We start from the raw sequence: 21,635 nt of genomic DNA on the forward strand, positions 1-21,635 counted from the left end.
GGGATGACTGGGTTGCTGCTGTAAAGAATAACTTTCTCATAGTTTTTTTTAACAGGTTGTTTGGAGTGCCATAACTTGTCATGGAAGGGAATTTTAAATCATGCCTAGCATCAGTGGGAATGTGTCCTGGCTTAGGTTACTGAAATGAATTTGTGCAACAGGCAAGGGATCCACCTGAACAATCAATTGACTTCATTAGAGAAAACCATTAGAGTTATCTCTACCATGCGTAGACTACAAGTAGCTAGCTACTGTGGTGAACCTGGCTTGTTTTGCAGTGGTTTACACAGTCTCGCTAAACAGATGATCAGAGTGTTGTGATGGGCTCAAATAAACACGCATTGCTATGTTTTTACAACCGGAGGATTGATCGGAAGACTAGAAACCGTTTTGCCAGAATAAAAAATTAAAAACTATGCTTCTGACTGGTTTTGAACGTACAACCATTGCTTACCTGCCAATTGAGCCATTCCCAGACATGGATTACACAAAACTGGATAATAAAAAAAGCTGTTTCTCCAATGGCGAGCATTGTCAGATTTGGTCGAAGTTCAAACATCTGTAATTCAGTCATATTTCGACATATCAAGGTGAAACTTTGCATGGTACTTCAGGGGCATCTCACCTTAAAGCCTATTAAGTTTGAACCATCCTTCAAAAATACATTTGATTTAGTGACACAAACATATTGAGGCAATGTGGACATTTACATAAATACACCCATTTCAGCCATTTTGTACTTGATTCAATTGCCTTAAGTAACGTTTTTAAATACGTCAATGATACATATCTGTACCAAATTTCAAGTCAATTTCACCTTTGGTTCAAGAGAAGAGGAATTTTGAAGGTTTTCCCAAATTATCACAGTACAGGAAAATCCATCATGGCGGACCTTATGGGTCCTTGAGGCTTTTTTGTTCCTCATGTAAAATGAGGCATGCACACCAAGTTTCAGAAGAATTGGAGCAATGGGGTGGAAATGCCATCACTTTGAAAATCGGACTTTTGGGCGTGGCCTGTGGCGCCCCCTATGGTCCGATGTGGCCCATATTTGGTGTGGGGGTACCCACTTGGATGTAGTATCAATGTGCCAAATTAGAAAATTTATAACCAGGGACTTTTTGAGATATTGGGGCGCAAGGAGAAGAAAAATAATAATAAATATAGCTGCAAGCAGCGATGCGGGTTCCTCCGCAAAATGGCAAAATATTATGTACACTGCAGAAGATCGAGAGTTGGACAACAAGGGAGCAAAACTACTTCATGTTTGGCCAACAACAGGCTGAATGGGGATTTGAACTCATGAGCATAAGGTTACAAGTCAGTCTCTCTATCCTCTCTGCTACACACCAACTGTTGAGATTGTATGAATAGAAAGGGCAGAGTATTAGCTTTGGTCAGCTTTTGGACAAAGGTTAAGAAACGGTTGACATTTCAAGGTGAAATTGCATGAAATTGTGCATCGTATTTCAGAATGATGTCATCCTGTTGAACTAAACAGATAATCAAAATGATGACAGGCCAAAAGATAATGGCTGGATTCCAACCAACTACCTTATACTTTACAGGTCACCATGCCAGCCCATTGAGCTATTCTCAGTGTTGAATATTGTCATGTTCAGTTACTGTATAAAAAAGTAAGCTGTTTCTCCGGTGGTAAGCGTTGTTAGATTCAGCCAACGTTGAAACAGCTAACGATTTTTCAGCCTAACGATGGCTTGCTTCACTGATGGTGACAGCTCTTTGGACTTCATATTGAGAGTTGACAGCAACAGATTCCAAACACAAATACCATACTTGAAATGAACTCTAAACCTTTTATCTGCTCCTTGTCAATGAAATAACTCCCATGAGGGAATAACATACACCTGGCCATGGAACAGCTGAGCAGCCAATTGTCGAATTACTTTTGGTCCCTTAAAAAGGGGGGGGGCCACATATAAAATGTATTGTAATTCCTACACCGTTCACCTGATTTGGACGTAAATACCCTGAAATTAAAGCTGAAAGTCTGCACTTAAAGCACATCTTGATTGTTTCATTTCAAATCCATTGTGGTGGTATACAGAGCCAAAATGATGAAAATTGTGTCAATGTCCAAATATTTATGGACCTAACTGTATGTTGACATACCAAGGTGAAATTGTTTGTGGTACTTCAGAAAGATGTCATCCTGTTGAACTAAACAGATAATCAAAATTATGACAGGCCAAAAGACTATGGCTGGATTCCAACCTATGACCTTATACTTATCAGGTCACCATCCCAGCCCATTGAGCTATTCTCAGTGTTGAATATTGTCATGTTCAGTTACTGTGTAAAAAAGTAAGCTGTTTCTCCTGTGGTAAGCGTTGTTAGATTCAGCCTAAGTTGAAACTGCTTGTACATTTCCTATAAAAACGGGACAACGGGATGACTGGGTTGCTGCTGTAAAGAATAACTTTCTCATCGTTTTTTTAAACAGGTTGTTTGGAGTGCCATAACTTGTCATGGAAGGGAATTTTAAATCATGCCTAGCATCAGTGGGAATGTGTCCTGGCTTAAGTTACTGAAATGAATTTGTGCAACAGGCAAGGGATCCACCTGAACAGAGTTATCTCTACCATGCGTAGACTACAAGTAGCTAGCTACTGTGGTGAACCTGGCTTGTTTTGCAGTGGTTTACACAGTCTCGCTTAACAGATGATCAGAGTGTTGTGATGGGCTCAAATAAACACGCATTGCTATGTTTTTACAACCGGAGGATTGATCGGAATACTAGAAACCGTTTTGTCAGAATAAAAAAATAAAAACTATGCCTCTGACTGGTATTGAACCTTGATTACCAGCACAAAATCTCAGCCAATTGAGCCATTCCCAGGCATGGAATACACAAAGTTCAATAACTGGATAATTAAAAAAAGCTGTTTCTCCAATGGCGAGCATTGTCAGATTTGGTCCAAGTTCAAACAGCTGTAATTCTGTCATATTTTGACATATCAAGGTGAAACTTTGCATGGTACTTCAGAGGCATGTCACCTTAAAGCTTATTAGGTTTGAACCATCCTTCAAAAATACATTTGATTTAGTGACACAAACATATTGAGGCAATGTGGACATTTACATAAATACACCCATTTCAGCCATTTTGTACTTGATTCAATTGCCTTAAGTAACGTTTTTAAATACGTCAATGATACATATCTGTACCAAATTTCAAGTCAATTTCACCTTTGTTTCAAGAGAAGAGGAATTTTGAAGGTTTTCCCAAATTATCACAGTACAGGAAAATCCATCATGGCGGACGTTATGGGTCCTTGAGGCTTTTTTGTTCCTCATGAAAAATGAGGCATGCACACCAAGTTTCAGAAGAATTGGAGCAATGGGGTGGAAATGCCATCACTTTGAAAATCGGACTTTTGGGCGTGGCCTGTGGCGCCCCCTATGGTCCGATGTGGCCCATATTTGGTGTGGGGGTACCCACTTGGATGTAGTATCAATGTGCCAAATTAGAAAATTTATGACCAGGGACTTTTTGAGATATTGGGGCGCAAGGAGAAGAAAAATAATAAGAATAAGAATACCAACAATAACACTAGGTTCCCTCCTACCGGAGGAACCTAATAAGAATACCAACAATAACACTAGGTTCCCTCCTACCGGAGGAACCTAATAAGAATACCAACAATAACACTAGGTTCCCTCCTACCGGAGGAACCTAATAAGAATACCAACAATAACACTAGGTTCCCTCCTACCGGAGGAACCTAATAATAAGAATACCAAAAATAACAATAGGTTCCCTCCTACCGGAGGAACCTAATAATAATAATAATAATACTAACAATAACAATAGGAGCCTCGCAGCTTCGCTGCTTGGCCCCTAATAAGAATGAGCAGCATGAGTGGTCAACATAGTGCAATAGTGCAACCAGATACTGGGTTAAATAATGAATGAATGTCAATGGGAGTCCTTGGCCTTGTTGAAGAGGCCAGTAGCAGATGGAAAGAAACTGTTCTTATGGCAGAGGTTTTTGTCCTGATGGACCGCAGCCTTCTGCCGGAGGGGAGTAGCTGGAACAGGGAGTGGCCAGGGTGGGAGGGGTCGGCCACAATCTTCCTCGCTCGCCTCAGGGTCCTTCTCAGCAGCTTAACGCACTGCTTCCTGTCAGACAGGAAGTCTGTGATCCACCTGCAGGTGGAGTCGGGCACGTTCAGCTGGGAGAGCTTGTCCTGAAGCAGGGCGGGGATGATAGTGTTGAAGGCAGAGCTGAAATCCACAAACAGGATCCTGGCGTAGGATGCTGGGGAGTCCAGGTGCTGTAGGGTGAAGTGGAGGGCCATGTTAACGGCGTCATCCACCGACCTGTTGGCTCTGTAGGCAAACTGCAGTGGGTCCAGGAAAGGGTCTGTGATGGATTTGAGGTGTGCCAGCACAAGGCGCTCAAAAGACTTCATAACCACAGAGGTCAGGGTGACGGGTCTGTAGTCATTGAGTCCTGTTGGCCTTGGCTTTTTGGGCACAGGGATGATGGTGGAGGACTTGAGAAAGGCTGGCACATGGCATGTCTCTAGGGAGGTGTTAGAGATGTTGGTAAACACCGGAGACAGCTGGTCAGCGCAGTGATTGAGGGTGGCAGGAGAGACAGAGTCCGGCCCAGCTGCTTTGCGGGGGTTCTGCCTCTTGAAAAGTCTGTTAACTTCACCCTCCTGAATGGAGAGAGTCGTCACTGTAGAGGGGGGGAGGGGGGAGGCCACATGGGTGGGAGGGGGTAGATCAGGACAGTCCAATTGTCTTTCAAATCTACAGTAGAACTCGTTCAGGTCGTTGGCCAGGCGGGAGTCGTTAGTGGAGTGGGGGGCTCTGGGCTTGTAGTTGGTAATCTGCCTGAGCCCTCTCCAGACAGAAGCAGAGTCGTTAGCAGAGAACTGGCGCTTCAGTCTCTCTGAGTACAGTCGTTTAGCCTCTCTCATTGCCTTGCTAAACCTGTTCTTCGACTCCTTGAATCTGTCTCTATCCCCACTCCTAAATGCATCCTCCTTCTCTGACCTCAACCTTCTGAGCTCTGCTGAGAACCAGGGCTTGTCGTTGTTGAAGTTCACCCTGGTGCGTGTTGGAATACAGCAGTCCTCACAGAAGCTGATGTATGATGTCACAGCCTCTGTGAGTTCATCCAGACCATTGGTAGCAGTCATGAACATATCCCAGTCAGTACAGTCCAAGCACGCCCGCAGATCCTCCATAGCCTCACTGGTCCACTGTTTTGATGTCCTCAGGTTTGCAGAGCTTTAATTTCTGCCTGTATGAAGGAATCAGATGGACCATGGTATGGTCAGAGTGACCCAGTGCTGCTCGAGGGACGGCGTGGTAGGCTCTACTGAGTGTAGTGTAGCAGTGATCCAGAGTGTTCTCTGGTTGGGCATTTGATGAATTGTCTGTATTTAGGGAGTTTGTGGCTGAGATTACCTTTGTTAAAGTCGCTGAGTACGATAACAAGGGAATCCGGGTTTGCTCGCTCCACACTCAGAATCTGGTCGGCGAGCATGCGTTGGGCCTCTTTAACCTGTGGACCCGGCGCCATGTAGACTCTGACCAAAATGAGTGACGCAAATTCTAATTTCTAAAAGTTTATAAAAAATGATTCGAGATCCGGAGAATAATGTTGCAGAATCACTGTCACATCTACACACCAGCCACTGTTGATGTAGAAACAAATACCACCGTCTTTGGTTTTGCCGGAGAGTGCAGTGTCCCGGTCAGCTCTCACGAGTTGAAAGCCTGCCAGATGTAGTGCGGTGTCCGGGATCAAATCGCACAGCCATGTCTACGTGAAGCACAAAACCGAAGATGAAAGAAAGTCTCTGTTTTTCACCATCAGTAGCTGAAGGTCATCCATTTTATTGCACAGTGAACGTACGTTGGAGAGGAAAAAACTTGGAAGCACTGTTCGGATTCCACGTCTGCGTAGCCGAACTAGCGCTCCCGCTTGCTTTCCCCTTCTTCGGCGTTTCATTGCATGGGCAAAGCCTAGCGCGGCACTGGCTAGAATTCCCACTAAATCTGCCGCTGGAAGCAGAAAAGTGGGAAATAAATCCACAGGAGTTGTAGTCCTGGGGCCTGTTGCACAAAAGTAGAATTAAGACATCCGGGATAAATGACTCAGCTGAGCTCAATGAAGCCAAAACATGTGCGTCCAGGCTTAATTGGTTGCACAAAGACCAAGCCAGGATGAGCAGACACGGATTCATTAAGCCAGGTGAAACCAATCCTGGATAGGTGCGCGCTCACGGCTCACTCAAATAGACCCCGCCACAGATCACAGATTAACTGATTTACCATGGCAACTAGAGCCGCGTACTTTTCCCCGTCGGAAGCACAAATCCTCATGGAGGCATACGAGGAGGTAAAAGATATAATTAAGAAGAAAGGCAACACCGCCACAGTGATAAAGCAAAGAGAAAAAGCGTGGCAAAGTATTGCAGACCGCCTGAATGCGTAAGTAGTGCACAATTACACACTCACCGCTCCGCTGAAACATCACAATTACAATTCAAATATTTAATTCACATCTCCAAAAATGCAGTTGTACTGTAATTATGAAACGGTTAAATTTTTAATTGAAATGCACTGCAGATATGAGTGAAATTGTGTAAAGTAACTCCATCACACTGTATAAAGCTATGATAAATTTTTGGATATTTTTACTGAAAACAAGACAAAAATACCAAGTAATTTTTTGCAGTGTGACTCCATTAAATGTGTGTGTGTGTGTGTGTGTGTGTAGATTAAACATGAACGGGCCAAAACGGACATGGCAGCAGGTCAAAATCAAATACAAGAACATTCTGCAGAATGGTATGGTCCCTGACTAATATTTAACAAAGCACAAGCATATATTGTACCCAGAAGGTGCCTGCTCACACATTGTCTGTACTGTTTTAGCAGTGAAAAAGAATACCCACAGACAAGGCACGGGTGGTGGGTCACCAAAGGCTGACCTTACCCCAGCAGAGGACATGGCCTTGGAGCTAAATAAAGGCAGGCCCGTCTTAGAGGGGATCCCTGGGGGGAAAGAGACGAGCATAGGTTCCTCCCAAGATGCCACCCGCTTCATTCAAGGTATGTCCTTCCATCTCTACATGGGATACAACCACATTCATATTGAATCAATTTGGACTGTCTGACTTTGGTTTACCTATTGCCTTGCAGTGTCTGGCAGCACTGTGTTCCTGTTAGAGCCACCAGCACAAGCACCAGACGATGCTGATCCAGTGAGTACTCCATCAAAGGCATACTGTAGGCCTGGCATGTCTTGTCTACTAGCTTCAATATGAATCCGATTAAATGTGATAGGGTGAAGGCCCCAGTGCAGCAGCAACAGCACATGATGGAGACGATGATGAGGAGGAGACCATCTCTCTGGACTGTGATGAGGAGGAGACCATCTCTCTGGACTGTGAAAGTACTATTTACTCTACAATGGTGAGGAGTCCTCATCAAAATCAAAAAATCTAATTTCTTTTACAGGACCCAAATGCTATACAGTGGGAAAACCAGCCTGGCAACATAGTGCGTATTAATAAAAGGACACCACATCCTGCCAAATTCCAGCTGCGCTAATTGTATTGTGTTCACAGAGCTCACAAGCTATCAGAAAGTTGTATGGCAACCACCTCCGGCGCCAAATAGAACTGGCAGACATAGACATTCAGTACAAGAAGAAAAAGATGGAAAATCTTGCACTGGAGTCCGAAATAAAAAAGAGGACAATTAGGAAACTGGACCTTGAAATAAAAAAACTTGAGAGGGAGGTGAGATATGCCTTCAATGTACACTGTATGCTAACTGTAACACAAATGTATTAATCATTATTTTTCTTTCCTCCCCCAGCTCCAAGAAGATGACACAGCTGAAAATAAAAATTAGGTATATTCTCGTAAAGTCAAGTGAGCCATGACATATGAGCTCTTATTGTGAGCACACAGGACGGTGGCATCTTTCTAAGGTTTTTTTTATTTTCCCAGCAATCAGTACAACCAAGTCATCGTTATAAGGCATCGCCCTCTTTTGCCCACCCCCCCAGCACCAGGTGTGGCCACTAGCCTATATGAAGGCCCAAAATTGTGTGTTCCTTTCTGCTCTGACAATGGCATGCCCATTCGTGCGAGATGTGGTGGATGAAGAAGCACTTGTGCTGAGGAGAGCCTTCAGGCGAGAAAGGGTCTTCAGGGACCGGTTGGACCCACTGGCCTTCCCTGATGACCATCTATATGAAAGATACAGGTTTTCTGCAGATGGCATCAGGTATCTATGCAGACTACTGGGTCCCAGGATTAAGCACCGCACTGCACGGAGCCATGCGCTGAGTGTGGAGCAAATGGTTTGTGTGGCCTTGCGCTTTTTTGCTAGTGGAGCCTTCCTGTACTCAGTGGGGGATGCAGAACAGCTGAACAAGGCCACAATTTGCCGCACAATAAGGAGTGTGTGTCTGGCTATCAAAGCATTAGCAGATGTCTTCATCTCCTTCCCTGGCCACAGAAGACTCTGTGACATCAAAGAGGAGTTCTATAGGATTGCAGGTAAGAGGATCTACAAATAACAGGACAACTGTTAACACATAGTAGGATACTCATTACTTTGTGTGACAGGTTTCCCCAATGTCATTGGTGCAGTGGACTGCACACACATAAGGATAAAAGCCCCCTCAGGTGCCCATGAGGCCGATTTTGTGAATAGGAAATCCTTTCACAGCATTAATGTTCAGGTGAACATAACTTTTTGATATTGTCCATTGACGAACACTCTGCATTGCCAGTGATGTGCATTGATTGGTGTAATATTCCTCATCTTATGATTTCAGATGGTCTGCAATGCTGACTGTGTGATCAGCAATGTTGTGGCAAAATGGCCTGGCTCAGTCCATGACTCCAGAATCTTTCGGGCCTCTGAAATCTATCAGTGCCTATCACAAGGTAAGCCACACAACCCCTATTTATAACCATCATGGCTGTGTCAAGAATATCACTGTGTTTATGAGGTAGTAATGATGAGATTTTGTGTTGACAGGTGAATTCTCTGGTGTGTTGCTGGGAGACAGGGGGTATGGCTGCCAGCCTTTTCTCCTGACACCTTTCACAGACCCCCAGGAAGCACAGCAGGCCTACAACCATGCCCATGCCAGGACCAGGGCCAGAGTTGAAATGACCTTTGGCCTCCTGAAGGCACGCTTTCACTGCCTTCACAAATTAAGGGTCAGCCCTGTTAGGGCATGTGATATTACTGTGGCTTGTGCTGTCCTCCACAATGTGGCCTGCCTGAGGAAGGAGAGGGCCCCCAGAGTGCCACCAGCCATGGACTGGGACAATCCGGCAATCTTCCCTGATGACGACAGTGGTCGGTTGCTGAGGGACCAATATGTGTTGAATTATTTTAGTTAGTATGTGTGCTTTCAATTTTGGTTAAATATGTCCTGCGGTGGCAGAGGAATTTGGTTTTTTTGGGGTTCGTTTTTTTACGAATTTGGCCTCTTATGATGTTTGTGCGGTATACTGTGTGTAATACAAGGCTGCAGGGAGGCTACTGCATCCATTCATTTGTCTGTTCAGTTGATGTGTATGGATTTGTCCTGCATTTATTTTAGTGTGCAGACATGCAGGGTGTGTTATATACAGACCTTTGAATGTGTATGTATCATTTTGTATAATATGCTTGGATTCTGTGCTTTCCATCTTGTAGAGTCACTGTGACTTCAGTTTCGAAAGGAGCTGATGGTTTACCTGCTTTGTTTTGTCCTTATTCAATAAAGGAACATAATGTTACACATTGTGTTTTTATATTCATATGGAATGTGTATTTGTTTATATGACAGAGTACTAGGGCCACACTGAAGAAAAAGGATAAAGTCATAAATTTATGAGGCTGGTTCTTTCTGCAGAAAAGCTACATATTGTTTTTACAGTTTTGATACTTATGACAATGTGATACTTAATATTCTGGCACATCAGCATGTCTTTGTTTATGAAACCATACTGAAGTACAATTTCACGAAATGCCCCACATCTGTCATTTTAACAACTGTCCTCCTTTAAAACAACTGGTTACAATATTATGACTTGTGTTTTTTTCCCCTCTGTGGCCCTAATATTCTATCATTTTATATATAGCCTTATAGTCTATGGGAAACTGTAAATTATCTAATGATAGCAACATCATCTAAAAATCATTTTTTATCCAAAATCATTGAAATTAATGATCACAAACGTTTAAATAATGACAGTGGGTCTAGTTATATGTGATAACAATGTATAGTGAGCAGTGAAATAACTATTGGTTTCCATTTGTGGTGACTGCTGACTGACATTAGGGATGAGATTAAATAGATCCTGGAATTTAGCCTGGTCTGGAGCAGGCTAGCTCCACAGAATAAATCTCCATGGTAATTTATACCATAACATATCCTCCTGCCCCCTATCCATCTTTAGTGCAACCGGATTACGGATCAATTGAGCCAGGATCACCAAGATATCCTGGCTTAATCCCTTATCCTAGTTTTGTGCAACAGGCCCCTGATGTTTAGAAGTACTTCTCTTGTTAGAGAACCCCGGAAATATTGGCAGAACACTGAATTAACCCTTGTGCTGCCTTCGGGTCACATGACCCAAAGGTTCATAATGAACCATCATTGTGTTTACCCAATTTTACCCAATACAAAAACAAATTAAAATAATTTTCTTTTAACCTTTGCAATGTGGGGGGTCTGAGACAGCCCAACGGTTAAAAGAAAATGCTTCACTTTGTTTTTGTATGCGGTAAAGTTGTCGCAATACGACGGTGGGTCACAATGACTGATGGGTCAGAATGACCCGAAGATAACACAAGGGTTAACAGACAAAACAAGACAAAACAGAGCGCACCTAGCAACCGAGGCAGCCATCATCGGCACCATCTTAAAAGTTCAGGCTCTATGACTTAAACGTCCCTTAAGTTTTTCCCTTCTAGTGATATTTTCAGGCATTTACCCTACTCATATTGCATTCATTCATTAAGAAAGAACCTCCTTTGAAGCTTATTCTAACAACGTTGTCACCTGCAGTATCTCAGATGGAATCGCGATTCAAACAGTACCATCTGCTAACTGAAAATATGCCCCCAATAACGTAAATAAGGATGACATTTATTTAGGGGAAAATCGCTCATTCAAAAAAAGTTAACTGGTAGCGATCATTGTCAGTAACAACGCAAAGTGCGACCATTTGGTCTCAGTTTAGAGCTCTGCGTGGAGAACCTGACCCCGGTAAATTGTAGACTACAAGTACTGCTGTGTTTGTCTTGGTAGCGATTGCGTTGCTTTAATTCGATTCAACGTTCCGTTGTACGGTTTAGGCAGATTTTTTTTTTTTCATGAACAGATTGACAAAGTTCAGGCTGTGGCAATGAAGTTCAGGTTAGTAGTCAGATAGTTTCACCTATTGAAAGATTTTTTATATTAGTAGGCTAAGGGGAGTGCTGAACATGTTCTGTCGCCGTTTCTGTCGCCGTTTCTTCCTAAACAGTTGCAGTGAGCTACACTGGTTTGAAACCACAGGTAATGATAATTTCACCAACAAATCGTTTACTTGTAATCTAATGTCATAATAAATCCTACAACAAAAATGTATTTGTGAGGAATGTTTATTTTAACGATTGAAAACAGATGAATCATAGACCGCTGTAGTATGTGTTGCCCGGGTAACAGAGGATAATGTCATGATGCTAACGCTTCAGGTAAATAGTAGACTACTGTTTCCGAAAGTAGATGTACTTAGAAATGATTTAGAATTGGCTAATTCAAAAGAAGGCTAGCCAAACTTCACTGAGTGAGGGGATTGTTTTTAAGCGCCGGAAATTAGAACGTTTGTTTTGACAAAGTTTAGGCTGTGGCACTGAATCCAGTGACGCACCACACAAGCTTGAGTTTAAACTTTACATACATTCTTTAATGTGACATTACTTACTGTACATGCAAGTCTTGATTTGCTTAAATGTACATGTATGATGCTGCTAGTAGTAGTACACCATGGCACGATACGATACTCGCTGTGCAACAGCACATCAATCCATGCGTCGTTGCTAACGTGTGCTGACGTGGTGACGTAGCTAGCACTGAGTACCCTTCGTTGACTAAAGGCACTTTTTGCCACAAAAACGTTGTAACCTCCTACACCGTGCAACGGAACGTAAATAAAAATACAAGCAACGCAATCGAGACGAACATTTTGACACAGGCGTTGTCTATGTAGTCCAAATATTGACTGATCCTTAGGGGGGGATAAAATAAACAATAAAAATAAATAAATAACTACAAATGGCTGTTCCTGCGAAACAGCAGTGAGAATGCTGAAAACCTGAATGGGGATAGCTGACCATGCTAAAAAAGCGGAAAATTGTGAAAATGTAGTAGAAAGTTATAAGCTGAAGCGCCTGAAATGTATTTTTGAAAGGGGCTGGAGCTGGACGAAGGTATAAAACTACAGAAAAGAGAAGAAAAATGCAAAAAGAGAAATAATTCTGAAGAATTTGACAATTTAGCAGAAAATGATTTGCTGGAGTTTCAAAAGGCCTGAAATGTATGTTAGAAAGGACGTGCAGCAAGATGAAGGCAGAAGAGTACAGAAAAGAGAAGAAAAATGCAAAAGTACTGGCAGTTGGAAGGTACTGCTGTGAAATGTATTTTTTAAAGGACCTGGAGCAAGATGAAGGCAGAAAACAGAAAAATGAGAAGAAAAGAAGGAAAATGCAAAACAATAAGGGCAAAAATTCAGAAAGATGAGCTGCAGGAAAATGTGAAAATTTAGCAGAAAACCAGTTGCTGAAGTCTGGGTTGAACGAATTTGAAGGTAAAAGGACAACACTGGAATGACTTGAACTTGCTGGAAAAACGTAGCAACCGTTGGTCATTGGCAAAAGACTGGCAACATTTCTAACCTAGAATCTAGGTTTCAGGTTCAAGACGGAGGAGAAACTAATCATGTGTGCCTGCACACCCAGTCCTGTTCAGACACTTAACCCTTGTGCTGCCTTCGGGTCACATGACCCAAAGGTTCATAACGAACCATCGTTGTGTTTACCCAATTTTACCCAATACAAAAACAAATAAAAATAATTTTCTTTTAACCTTCGCAATGTGGGGGGTCTGAGACAGCCCAACGGTTAAAAGAAAATGCTTCACTTTGTTTTTGTATGCGGTAAGTTGTCGCAATACGACGGTGGGTCACAATGACTGATGGGTCAGAATGACCCGAAGATAACACAAGGGTTAAGGTGCTTTCACACCTGACATGTTTGATCCATTTCAATGGGACCATGATCCGTTTTCTCTGAAAGTCCGGTTCGTTTGGATAGGTGAGAACACGCATTCAAACTCTGCTACGGACCAAATAACCGAACCATGGTCCCCCTAAAAAGACGGGACTCGGTCCGGTTCCAAGTGAACCATGGTTCGGTTCGCTTTAGGTGTGAACGTAATCGGACATATTATTGACCTATTCCAGGAAGCAAACCTAAATGTAGTGCATTGTGGGTTGACACTTGGCAGAGACAGCCATGCCACTCATTAGCAGCAAAATTAGTTGAGGGAAAACGTGGGGGACTGATGAAGGAAGGCTCTTCTGCAAATATGGTCTGATGATCATATTGCAGATACTTGTGGAGACATAAGAATAGCGAGGTATTTAAATTATTTAGTGATATACTGAAATAAAGGGTTATTATTGCACAGTGAACCAATGTCTTTTGAAAGTTAAAAAACGTAGGCAGCAATACATAAAAGTGCGTGATGTTCTATGGAAAAGTGGTAGCTCGTCGGACGAAAAAAAATAATTCCCATGGTTTGATGACCTGGATATAATCCTGAGTAAAAGACCAACGAGCAAGCCAAAAAACGTGGTCATAAAGATAGTATTGCAATCTCAATACGCTGCTGTTGCTCCATTGTTGTTCGTGACAAGGAATTGATTTCCCCTCAATCATTTTCTGTCCAAGAGATTAACAACCTGTATGACCGCGTGTCATTGTTTTTTTTACAAACGTCACTGTATTTTTACAAACGTTGGGTCGCTTAAAACAGGACCGTGTGAACACTAACCGAACCTAATAAAAAATGCAACAAAGTAGCAACTCATCCACTGATTCGGACCAAGCAAACGGACTAATAGGTGTGAAAGCACCCTTAATTTAAGATGACATCAAAATAATAATTCATAGTGCAGGGTTGCCAATGTTGTCGTTGTCCCTGGTGAGTTTTTTATACTTATAAATAAGATCATGCTACATCTAACCAGCGGATCATTTCTTGCAAGTGTCAAAGTGGTATTTTTACAGACTGTATTAACACCGTAGGCTTGAATAATAACCGAAGGCGTGAAGCTAGAGAGGATGCAATGGAAAATTTCCTACATAAGCTAGATCTACTGCTTCAAATTGAAAACGGAGACCATCTTTTGATTAAAGACAAGTTCCTTAACCTCTGTTGTCAATATCGCCAATAAAAAGTAAATACTCTTCAGTTACGAAGCATTTGTTTGTAGCTAGGTAATGAATGATAGTTATTAGACCGTATGTGACCTGGTTTCGCCGTTCTATTAGCAGCCATGATGACAGTAGCGTCACTAGAATGGCCATAACTAACAAAAGATCAAATATCGAATCTGTCCGCTGTTCTACATTGCCCACATAAATACGTATATTTCATTCCAAGACTGCCGAAACCATAGATATTCTTAATGTGTCTGTGCGGTCAGAAATACAACTCCTTTGGCAGTTTCAAAAACGTTCATGGTGCCGGTCTGTTTGGTTGCCACGGTGATGGCGCAGCTGTGATAGCTAACGAGCTAGGCAGAGAGAAAAACGAACATTTACCTAGCATCCACACCTCAAACAAGTTGACGTCCAATCCAAAATATAAGGATATTTTCCGAGACCCAAGACTCTGCCGAAACCAGAGATGTCCTTTATATGTCTGTGCGGTCAGAAATACGACTCTACCGGCAGTTTCAAAATCTTGTTCCTTCTCACCAGATTTGCATTGGACTCTATGGGGCGAGAGTTGGACTTTGTCTCGCTTTCGTGGGGCTCTGAACAAATGTGTACGTCTGTTGGATTCCACAGACAACTGTCTACGACCAGCACAAAATTAGCTAGCTATTGATCCAAAAACGAAGCATGAAGAGCGAAAATTGTGGCAATGCTGGCAAACTAGAAATATTTTTCAACGACATCCGAAGCTCCCCTCCACTCTAACAGTGCGTTCACACTGCAGCGGAGCGGGCGGCGCGTGGCGTCGGCTTCCAATTCATTTTCAATGAAACCAGGCGTTGACGCTCGCGTAGGGCATTGTGGGAAGGCGAGCGGAGCGGAGCGGAGCGTTGCAAGTTGGATTTTCTCAACTTTATGTAAATGAGGAGCGTGAAAACGCTAGCGTTGGCCAATCGGATTGGTTTCTTGTTTCTTGTAACGTAGCAACTGTTCGTCATGGTAAACATTTCTAGGTTTGACAATTTCAAGATGGAGGAGAAACTTTTCGTATGTGTCTGCACACCCAGTTCTGTTCAGAACAAAGTTACAAATGTGACGAGCCTGAATTTAAAGATTACATTAAACTAATAATGCATGGTGCATGGTTGCCGATGTCGTCATTGTTCCTAGTGTGTTTTTATAGCCTACTTTTAAATGTAGTCGTCACATTACGTGACTGTTCTGTGCCACTGCTAGCTCGCTACTGAGCCCAGCCTACAAACGACTGGTTGAGTGACCGGTGGCGTAACATGTATTCTACTGTAATCTTGCACTAGTAAAATCTTGCACTTACATAAATGTTGTGTAAAAGTGGTATTTTGATCGATATTGTGAGTACATGAACCCAAATCTGCACGCTTGGCCATGACTACAACAGTGACCTTAGAGAACTACAACTCTGTATTAACTTGTCTAACACGCCCCCGAGCGTGGTGTACTGTGGGAAGGCAAGCGATGCAGAGCGTTAAAAAACGCTGCAGTGTGAACGCACTGTAAGCGTTTCAGTCTGCACTCTAGGCTTTCACGTACACACCCATGTAAATCTCAGAAACGGCTTGAAAAAGTCATGAAACATAATCAGTGATATTGAAAAAAGTTGAAAAGATATCAAAAAGCTGAATTTGTAAAAAAAAAAAATACAGAAAATACAGAAATGAGAAAATACCCGCAAGCTGAAATGAATGTCAAAAATGTGTGAGTCACACAAAAGAGGCAGTGTGGAAACTGAACTGCATCATCTAACAACGCTAAGAGCTGAAATACAATGCGGGAGAAGCTGAAAGCTGAACTGTTAAACAGAAGAAGAAGTAGGCCTAGGCTAACTAGTCATAAAAAGAATATTATAGTCTTAACAGCTGAAATTATAGTTGGGATAGTAATAGCAGTAGCAGATGTGTGCATTGAGTGCGTTTACTCGGCTTTCTTAGTAGGATTCAATGTGCTGATTGAATGAAACATACAGCAGTAGGGCCGATACAGGAAGACACGGCGACACTTTGTTGCTGAAGGATGATGGTGCAAGTTTTGTCCGTGGAGCATACAACGATTAATAAAAAGAATCATGTAGACGCGCTTATTGAGTAATCGCATAACTAACTAGAAAGGCTGTTCCTGCGAAACAGCAGTGAGAATGCCGAAAACCTGAATGGGGATAGCTGACCATGCTAAAAAAGCTGAAAATAGTGAACATTTAGTAGAAAGTTATAAGGTGATGCTTCAAAGCGCCCGAAAGGTATTTTTGAAAGGGGCAGGAGCTGGACGAAGGCATAAAACTACAGAAAAGAGAAGAACAATGCAAAAAGAGAAATAATTCAGAAGAATTTGAAAATGTAGTAGAAAGTCATTTTCTCAGGTTTCAAATTGGTCAGAAATGTATTTTAGAGAGGACCTGGAGCTAACTGATTAAAATGCTGCTGCAAAAAAAGTTGAACTATTGTGGGTAGTAAATAAGATCATGCTACATCTAACCAGCGGATCATCTTGCAAGTGTGTGAAAGTGGTATTTTTACAGACTGTATTAACACCGTAGGCGTGAATAATGCATGCATAGTGATTGTTGTCCATCTGTAGCCAAAGCTAAGCTAGAGAGAGGATGCAATGTGAGACTTTCTACAGTAAGCCATATCTACTGCTTCAAATTGAAAACGGAGACCATCTTTTGATTAAAGACAAGTTCCTTAATCTCTGTTGTCAATATCGCCAATAAAAAGTAAATACTCTTCAGTTACGAAGCATTTGTTTGTAGCTAGGTAACGAATATTATGTCTGGAAAAACGTAGCTAGCTATGTGACCTGGTTTCGCCGTATAATCGCCAATAAAAAGTAAATACTCTTCAGTTACGAAGCATTTGTTTGTAGCTAGGTAACGAATATTATGTCTGGAAAAACGTAGCTAGCTATGTGACCTGGTATCGCCGTATGATGACAGTCGTAGTGTCACTAGAATGGCCATAACAAAAGATCATATTTCAAATATGTCTGCTGTTCTACATTGCCCACACAATTCAACTCTAACATGGCCTGTATCTTGTATCGAAAGTGCTCGAAAATTAGCTTGTCTAATGTATGGTGGACTGAGAACATATTTGTTAGTCAAAGCTGAGCGAGCGGATGTCGTGGGAGAATTCCTACTGTGTTAGATTTACTGCTTCAAATTGAAAACGGAGAAGATATTTAGAGTAAAGACAATTTACTTAACATCTGTGTTCAATATCGTCAATTAAAAGTAAAAACTTTCCAGTTACGAAGCGTTTGTTCGTAGGATTAACGCCAGCTGCAGCAAACACATGCCCCAGCCCCGGTTTTTGGCTGTTCGTGACGGTCAGCTATGACAGTCTTGACCCTCGATTTTTGCAGATTTCTGTGAAACTTGCTAAAATAAAAACGATCTAGCTAGATTATGTACACTTTAAGCTCAATGTACATACCTTGTTTGGCCAATTTGGTCGATTGTGGAAAAAAAGTCGAACCGTTTTTAGTTATGGAGAGCCATCGCGCTAGCTCGATTATACGAGAGAATAACAGAAATGTAGCTAGAATCCACACCTCACACAAGTTAACCGAGACGATAAAGTGTACGTCCAATCCAAAAAATAAGGATATTTTCCGAGACCCAAGACTGCCTAAACCAGAGATATTCTTTATATGTCTGTGCAGTCAGAAATACGACTCTACCTGCAGTTTCAAAAACGTGTTCCTTTTGCTTTCCTGGTGCGTGTTTGTTTGGTTGCCACGGTGATGGCGCAGCTGTGATGGCTAACGAGCTAGGCAGAGAGAAAAACGAACATTTACCTAGCATCCACACCCCAAACAAGTTGACCTAGACGCAAAACTTCCAATACAAAAAATAAGGATATTTTCCGAGACCCAAGACTCTGCCGAAACCAGAGATCCCAGCTAACACATGACGTTGCGGCAACGTTGCCAGTAAGTGCTCAGTTGGTAACCCGCGACGTTACCTTCTGGCAACGTTGTGGCAACGTCGTAGCAACGTTATAAAGGGAATGTTGCCAGTTGGTCCCATGGACAACGTTGCCACGACATCGTACTTTGGTCAGCTGGTTACGTTATTTTTTGGTCCCCTGGACAACGTTGCCGCGACGTCGTACCTTGGTCGGCTGGTTACGTTATTTTTAGACCCGTGGGCAACGTTGCCGCGACGTCGTACCTTGGTCGGCTGGTTACGTTATCTTTTGGTCCCGTGGACAACGTTGCCGCAACGTCGTACCTTGGTCGGCTGGTTACCTTATTTTTAGACCCGTGGACAACGTTGCCGCGACGTCGTACCTTGGTCGGCTGGATACATTAATTTTGGTACCATGGGTTAAGTTGCGGTTAAGTCGCTCTTTGGTCGCAGGACAACGGATCTCGAGTGCAATATAGTGGTTTATCCAGAGATGGAGAGATCACACTGGACTGCTCTCAGTTCTGACACCTTTGCAATGTATAGTCTACATGAATTTCAATCACACACAATATTAAATGTTGCACCCAGCACGTATAAATGTAGACAATGCATGTAATTCATGTGCAGCTCAGCCCCAGCATGTCATTGGTCATCAATTTTCTCATATGCAGAAACATAGCTTTAATAAATAAAAGACTGAATTTGGAATATAATTTAGTCTTTCATTCTTTACTATAAACATGTACAAAAGCAATCAATGTGTGATGTGTAACATGATTAAGCAAACATTATTTGTATATAGCACACCAAAGCTGTATGACACACAATGCAAATTTGTGCTCCAATAATTTTTGTGATACTAAATTGTTAAATGTGACCAAAAGGTAAGCGACTTAAGAGTTTCATTTCCAAAGACAAGTCATCACAGAATATTACAATTCTTCCTTAGCAAACCTGCCCCTCAGTCTGCCCCTGAGCAACAACTTTGCGCATGCCCATTTCAACGCATCGCTGAAACTGGGGTTTCAGAAGAGATTTTGCAGGGGTTCAACACCGTCTTGTACGCATTGGATTTCAACTGGAAATTAGCTACTTCAAAGGTGAGTTTCTTTACAGAAATAGTTTAAATATATAAACATATTTTCAGAAATTGGATGGGGCATGCTAATATATACGTATATGTTTGAAATTTAGGCCATTTAGCCTGTTTATGTGCTATCAGATTCACATTGTTTACGTTAGGATTTTGCTAGCTACAGTACAGTAGAGGTTAAACCCTCCAGAAAGTTATGTTGAAATACTGAAAATGCATAGGCCTACATGTTATCAAAGTTTAGCGTCTCACAAATCACCCACAAAAGAATCAGTGAAAATAAACGTTCAGAACTGTTAAAAAACCTTGTCCCAAAATAGTTTATTTAGCCCGGAATTTTCAAAGACTGTGGAGCTAGCGTGGCTGATCACGTTTTAATCAGTCGGCCATGGCATGCACAGCAATGGCGTCTATAAAAGTATCATGTCACTAATTTTTCCAATTTGTACATGCCATCTGTTTTTGGATAAGTTTATTCGTTTTAATCTTTAGATGCGTGAGTTCTAAATATTTCCGACGCTTCCACCAGTTATTTTTCCAAAACGGCAGCTAGTTAGCTTTAATTAGCTTCCGTTACCTAGCAACCTAGCATAATACTCGTAGCAATGCTACCACCTGCTAGTGTTACTTGTTAGCCTACTAATTGTAAATTTTGAAGCCTTACTATAGCGTTTGTCATATAGTTTTTGTCTATCGGAAAACAGTCGGTTGGAATGTTCAGAATCACACATGTGCGACGCTACGATGTGGGGCCCTGCTTTCGAACGATCACATATGTGCGGTGCTACTCCTTTAATATCAATATGCTATAACTATGTACATAAACTACATTCCATTTTCATTTCTGTACAGATTATCCTACCACCGTCACACGGCCTAGCACTGTGTCCCTGGGAAATTATGGTAAAGTAATGAATGACCGTTTAAAACAGTGACAATAATTGTATGAGCCATGGCAACCTAAAGGCTATGTTTTGAAGCAAAAGCATGACTTAAAACTTTTGCATCACCAGATTCCATACCCCTAGATGTCAACTCTGGTCTGGTGGAGGTGAACCAATTGGGGGCCGAGGAAAACAGCTGGCAGCCAGGCAAGTGCAAATATAAGACACTCAAAAAAATATATGCTTTGTATACAACCATTCAAGGTAACATTTGTTATTTACATCATTGTTACAGCTAATCTAGAAGAACCACAGTGTATGCCAATCATGCTAACTCTTGTAAACTTGTTTTACTTGTCTTTAATGACAGACACATTACAGGTTATGCTCCGGAAGATGGAGACATTGGAGGAGAACCAGCGAGAGGCTCTCCTATTCAGGCGACTACAGGGCAGACACACTGAAGAGGTGCCAGTGATGGACCTACAGGTGGCCCAAACACAGGCTGAACTCCAAGACCTTGAGGAGTGCCTTAAGGTGCTGGAGTTGCGAAAGAGAGTGGTAAGTGTTTGGAGATGCCATGAACTATGGCTTATACGCAGCGTTCAACGTTCACATTGGTGCTGACAATAAGTTCATGACTTCTAATTCCAGACGCTGTGATGAAGTGTAAGATGGGACTGGGAGAGAAAGCTGTGGAGCTCCTCATAGAGGAGACACTCAAACACACCCCGGCAGCCCATTCAAAACAAGCCAGGTGAATGAATCATGATTGCAGCTTCCATATCCAACCATTCACATGGCTATGTGACAAAAATCTAGAATCACATATTTTTTTGATGATGTATATTATTTTAGATGTGATTTTTTTATGACTTGTATAGCGCCTTTTTACACGTGCAATTATGTTGATAGAACACTAACTTATTTTGTGCTTCATTGTCAGGGCCAACAGACAGGACCTGTTGCGGGAACTGGCAGAAGATTTTAATTCACTGTTTGGCACTTTGTTTGAAATAAAATGACAATGTTACATGGAAATGCTGCCTTGTTTATGATTAGCTGGAGTTAGGCTACACATCACACAAACATAGTCCTCCTAAAGTTGGCTACCATGTAGCCTATTATACAAGAACAAGTAGCATTTTGGGCAAATGAGGTCTGCATATGAACCGCCCCAATATAAGCAGTAGAATTGAGAAATATAGGTTACTTAGTTAA

General features: G+C 42.1%; 1 protein-coding gene across 2 annotated transcripts; it reads left to right on the plus strand.

Annotated features, from left to right (window-relative positions):
- The first annotated feature begins 7,514 nt into the window (after positions 1-7,514).
- On the plus strand, positions 7,515-9,798 carry LOC134013132 (putative nuclease HARBI1). Of its 2 annotated transcripts, none has more exons than XM_062452923.1 (7): positions 7,515-7,549; positions 7,618-7,791; positions 7,871-7,906; positions 8,005-8,559; positions 8,629-8,744; positions 8,841-8,952; positions 9,047-9,798. In XM_062452923.1, the coding sequence occupies exons 4-7, from the start codon at positions 8,088-8,090 to the stop codon at positions 9,415-9,417; spliced, it is 1,071 nt and encodes a 356-aa protein (XP_062308907.1). In that variant the 5' UTR covers positions 7,515-7,549; positions 7,618-7,791; positions 7,871-7,906; positions 8,005-8,087; the 3' UTR covers positions 9,418-9,798. The 2 variants fall into 2 exon arrangements, with proteins under 2 accessions (XP_062308907.1, XP_062308908.1); XM_062452924.1 differs by having other exon boundaries at positions 7,523-7,791; positions 8,005-8,284; positions 8,390-8,559.
- The last annotated feature ends 11,837 nt before the right edge of the window (positions 9,799-21,635 follow it).

Source organism: Osmerus eperlanus, chromosome 26, assembly GCF_963692335.1.
Source record: "Osmerus eperlanus chromosome 26, fOsmEpe2.1, whole genome shotgun sequence".
NCBI lineage: Eukaryota > Metazoa > Chordata > Actinopteri > Osmeriformes > Osmeridae > Osmerus > Osmerus eperlanus.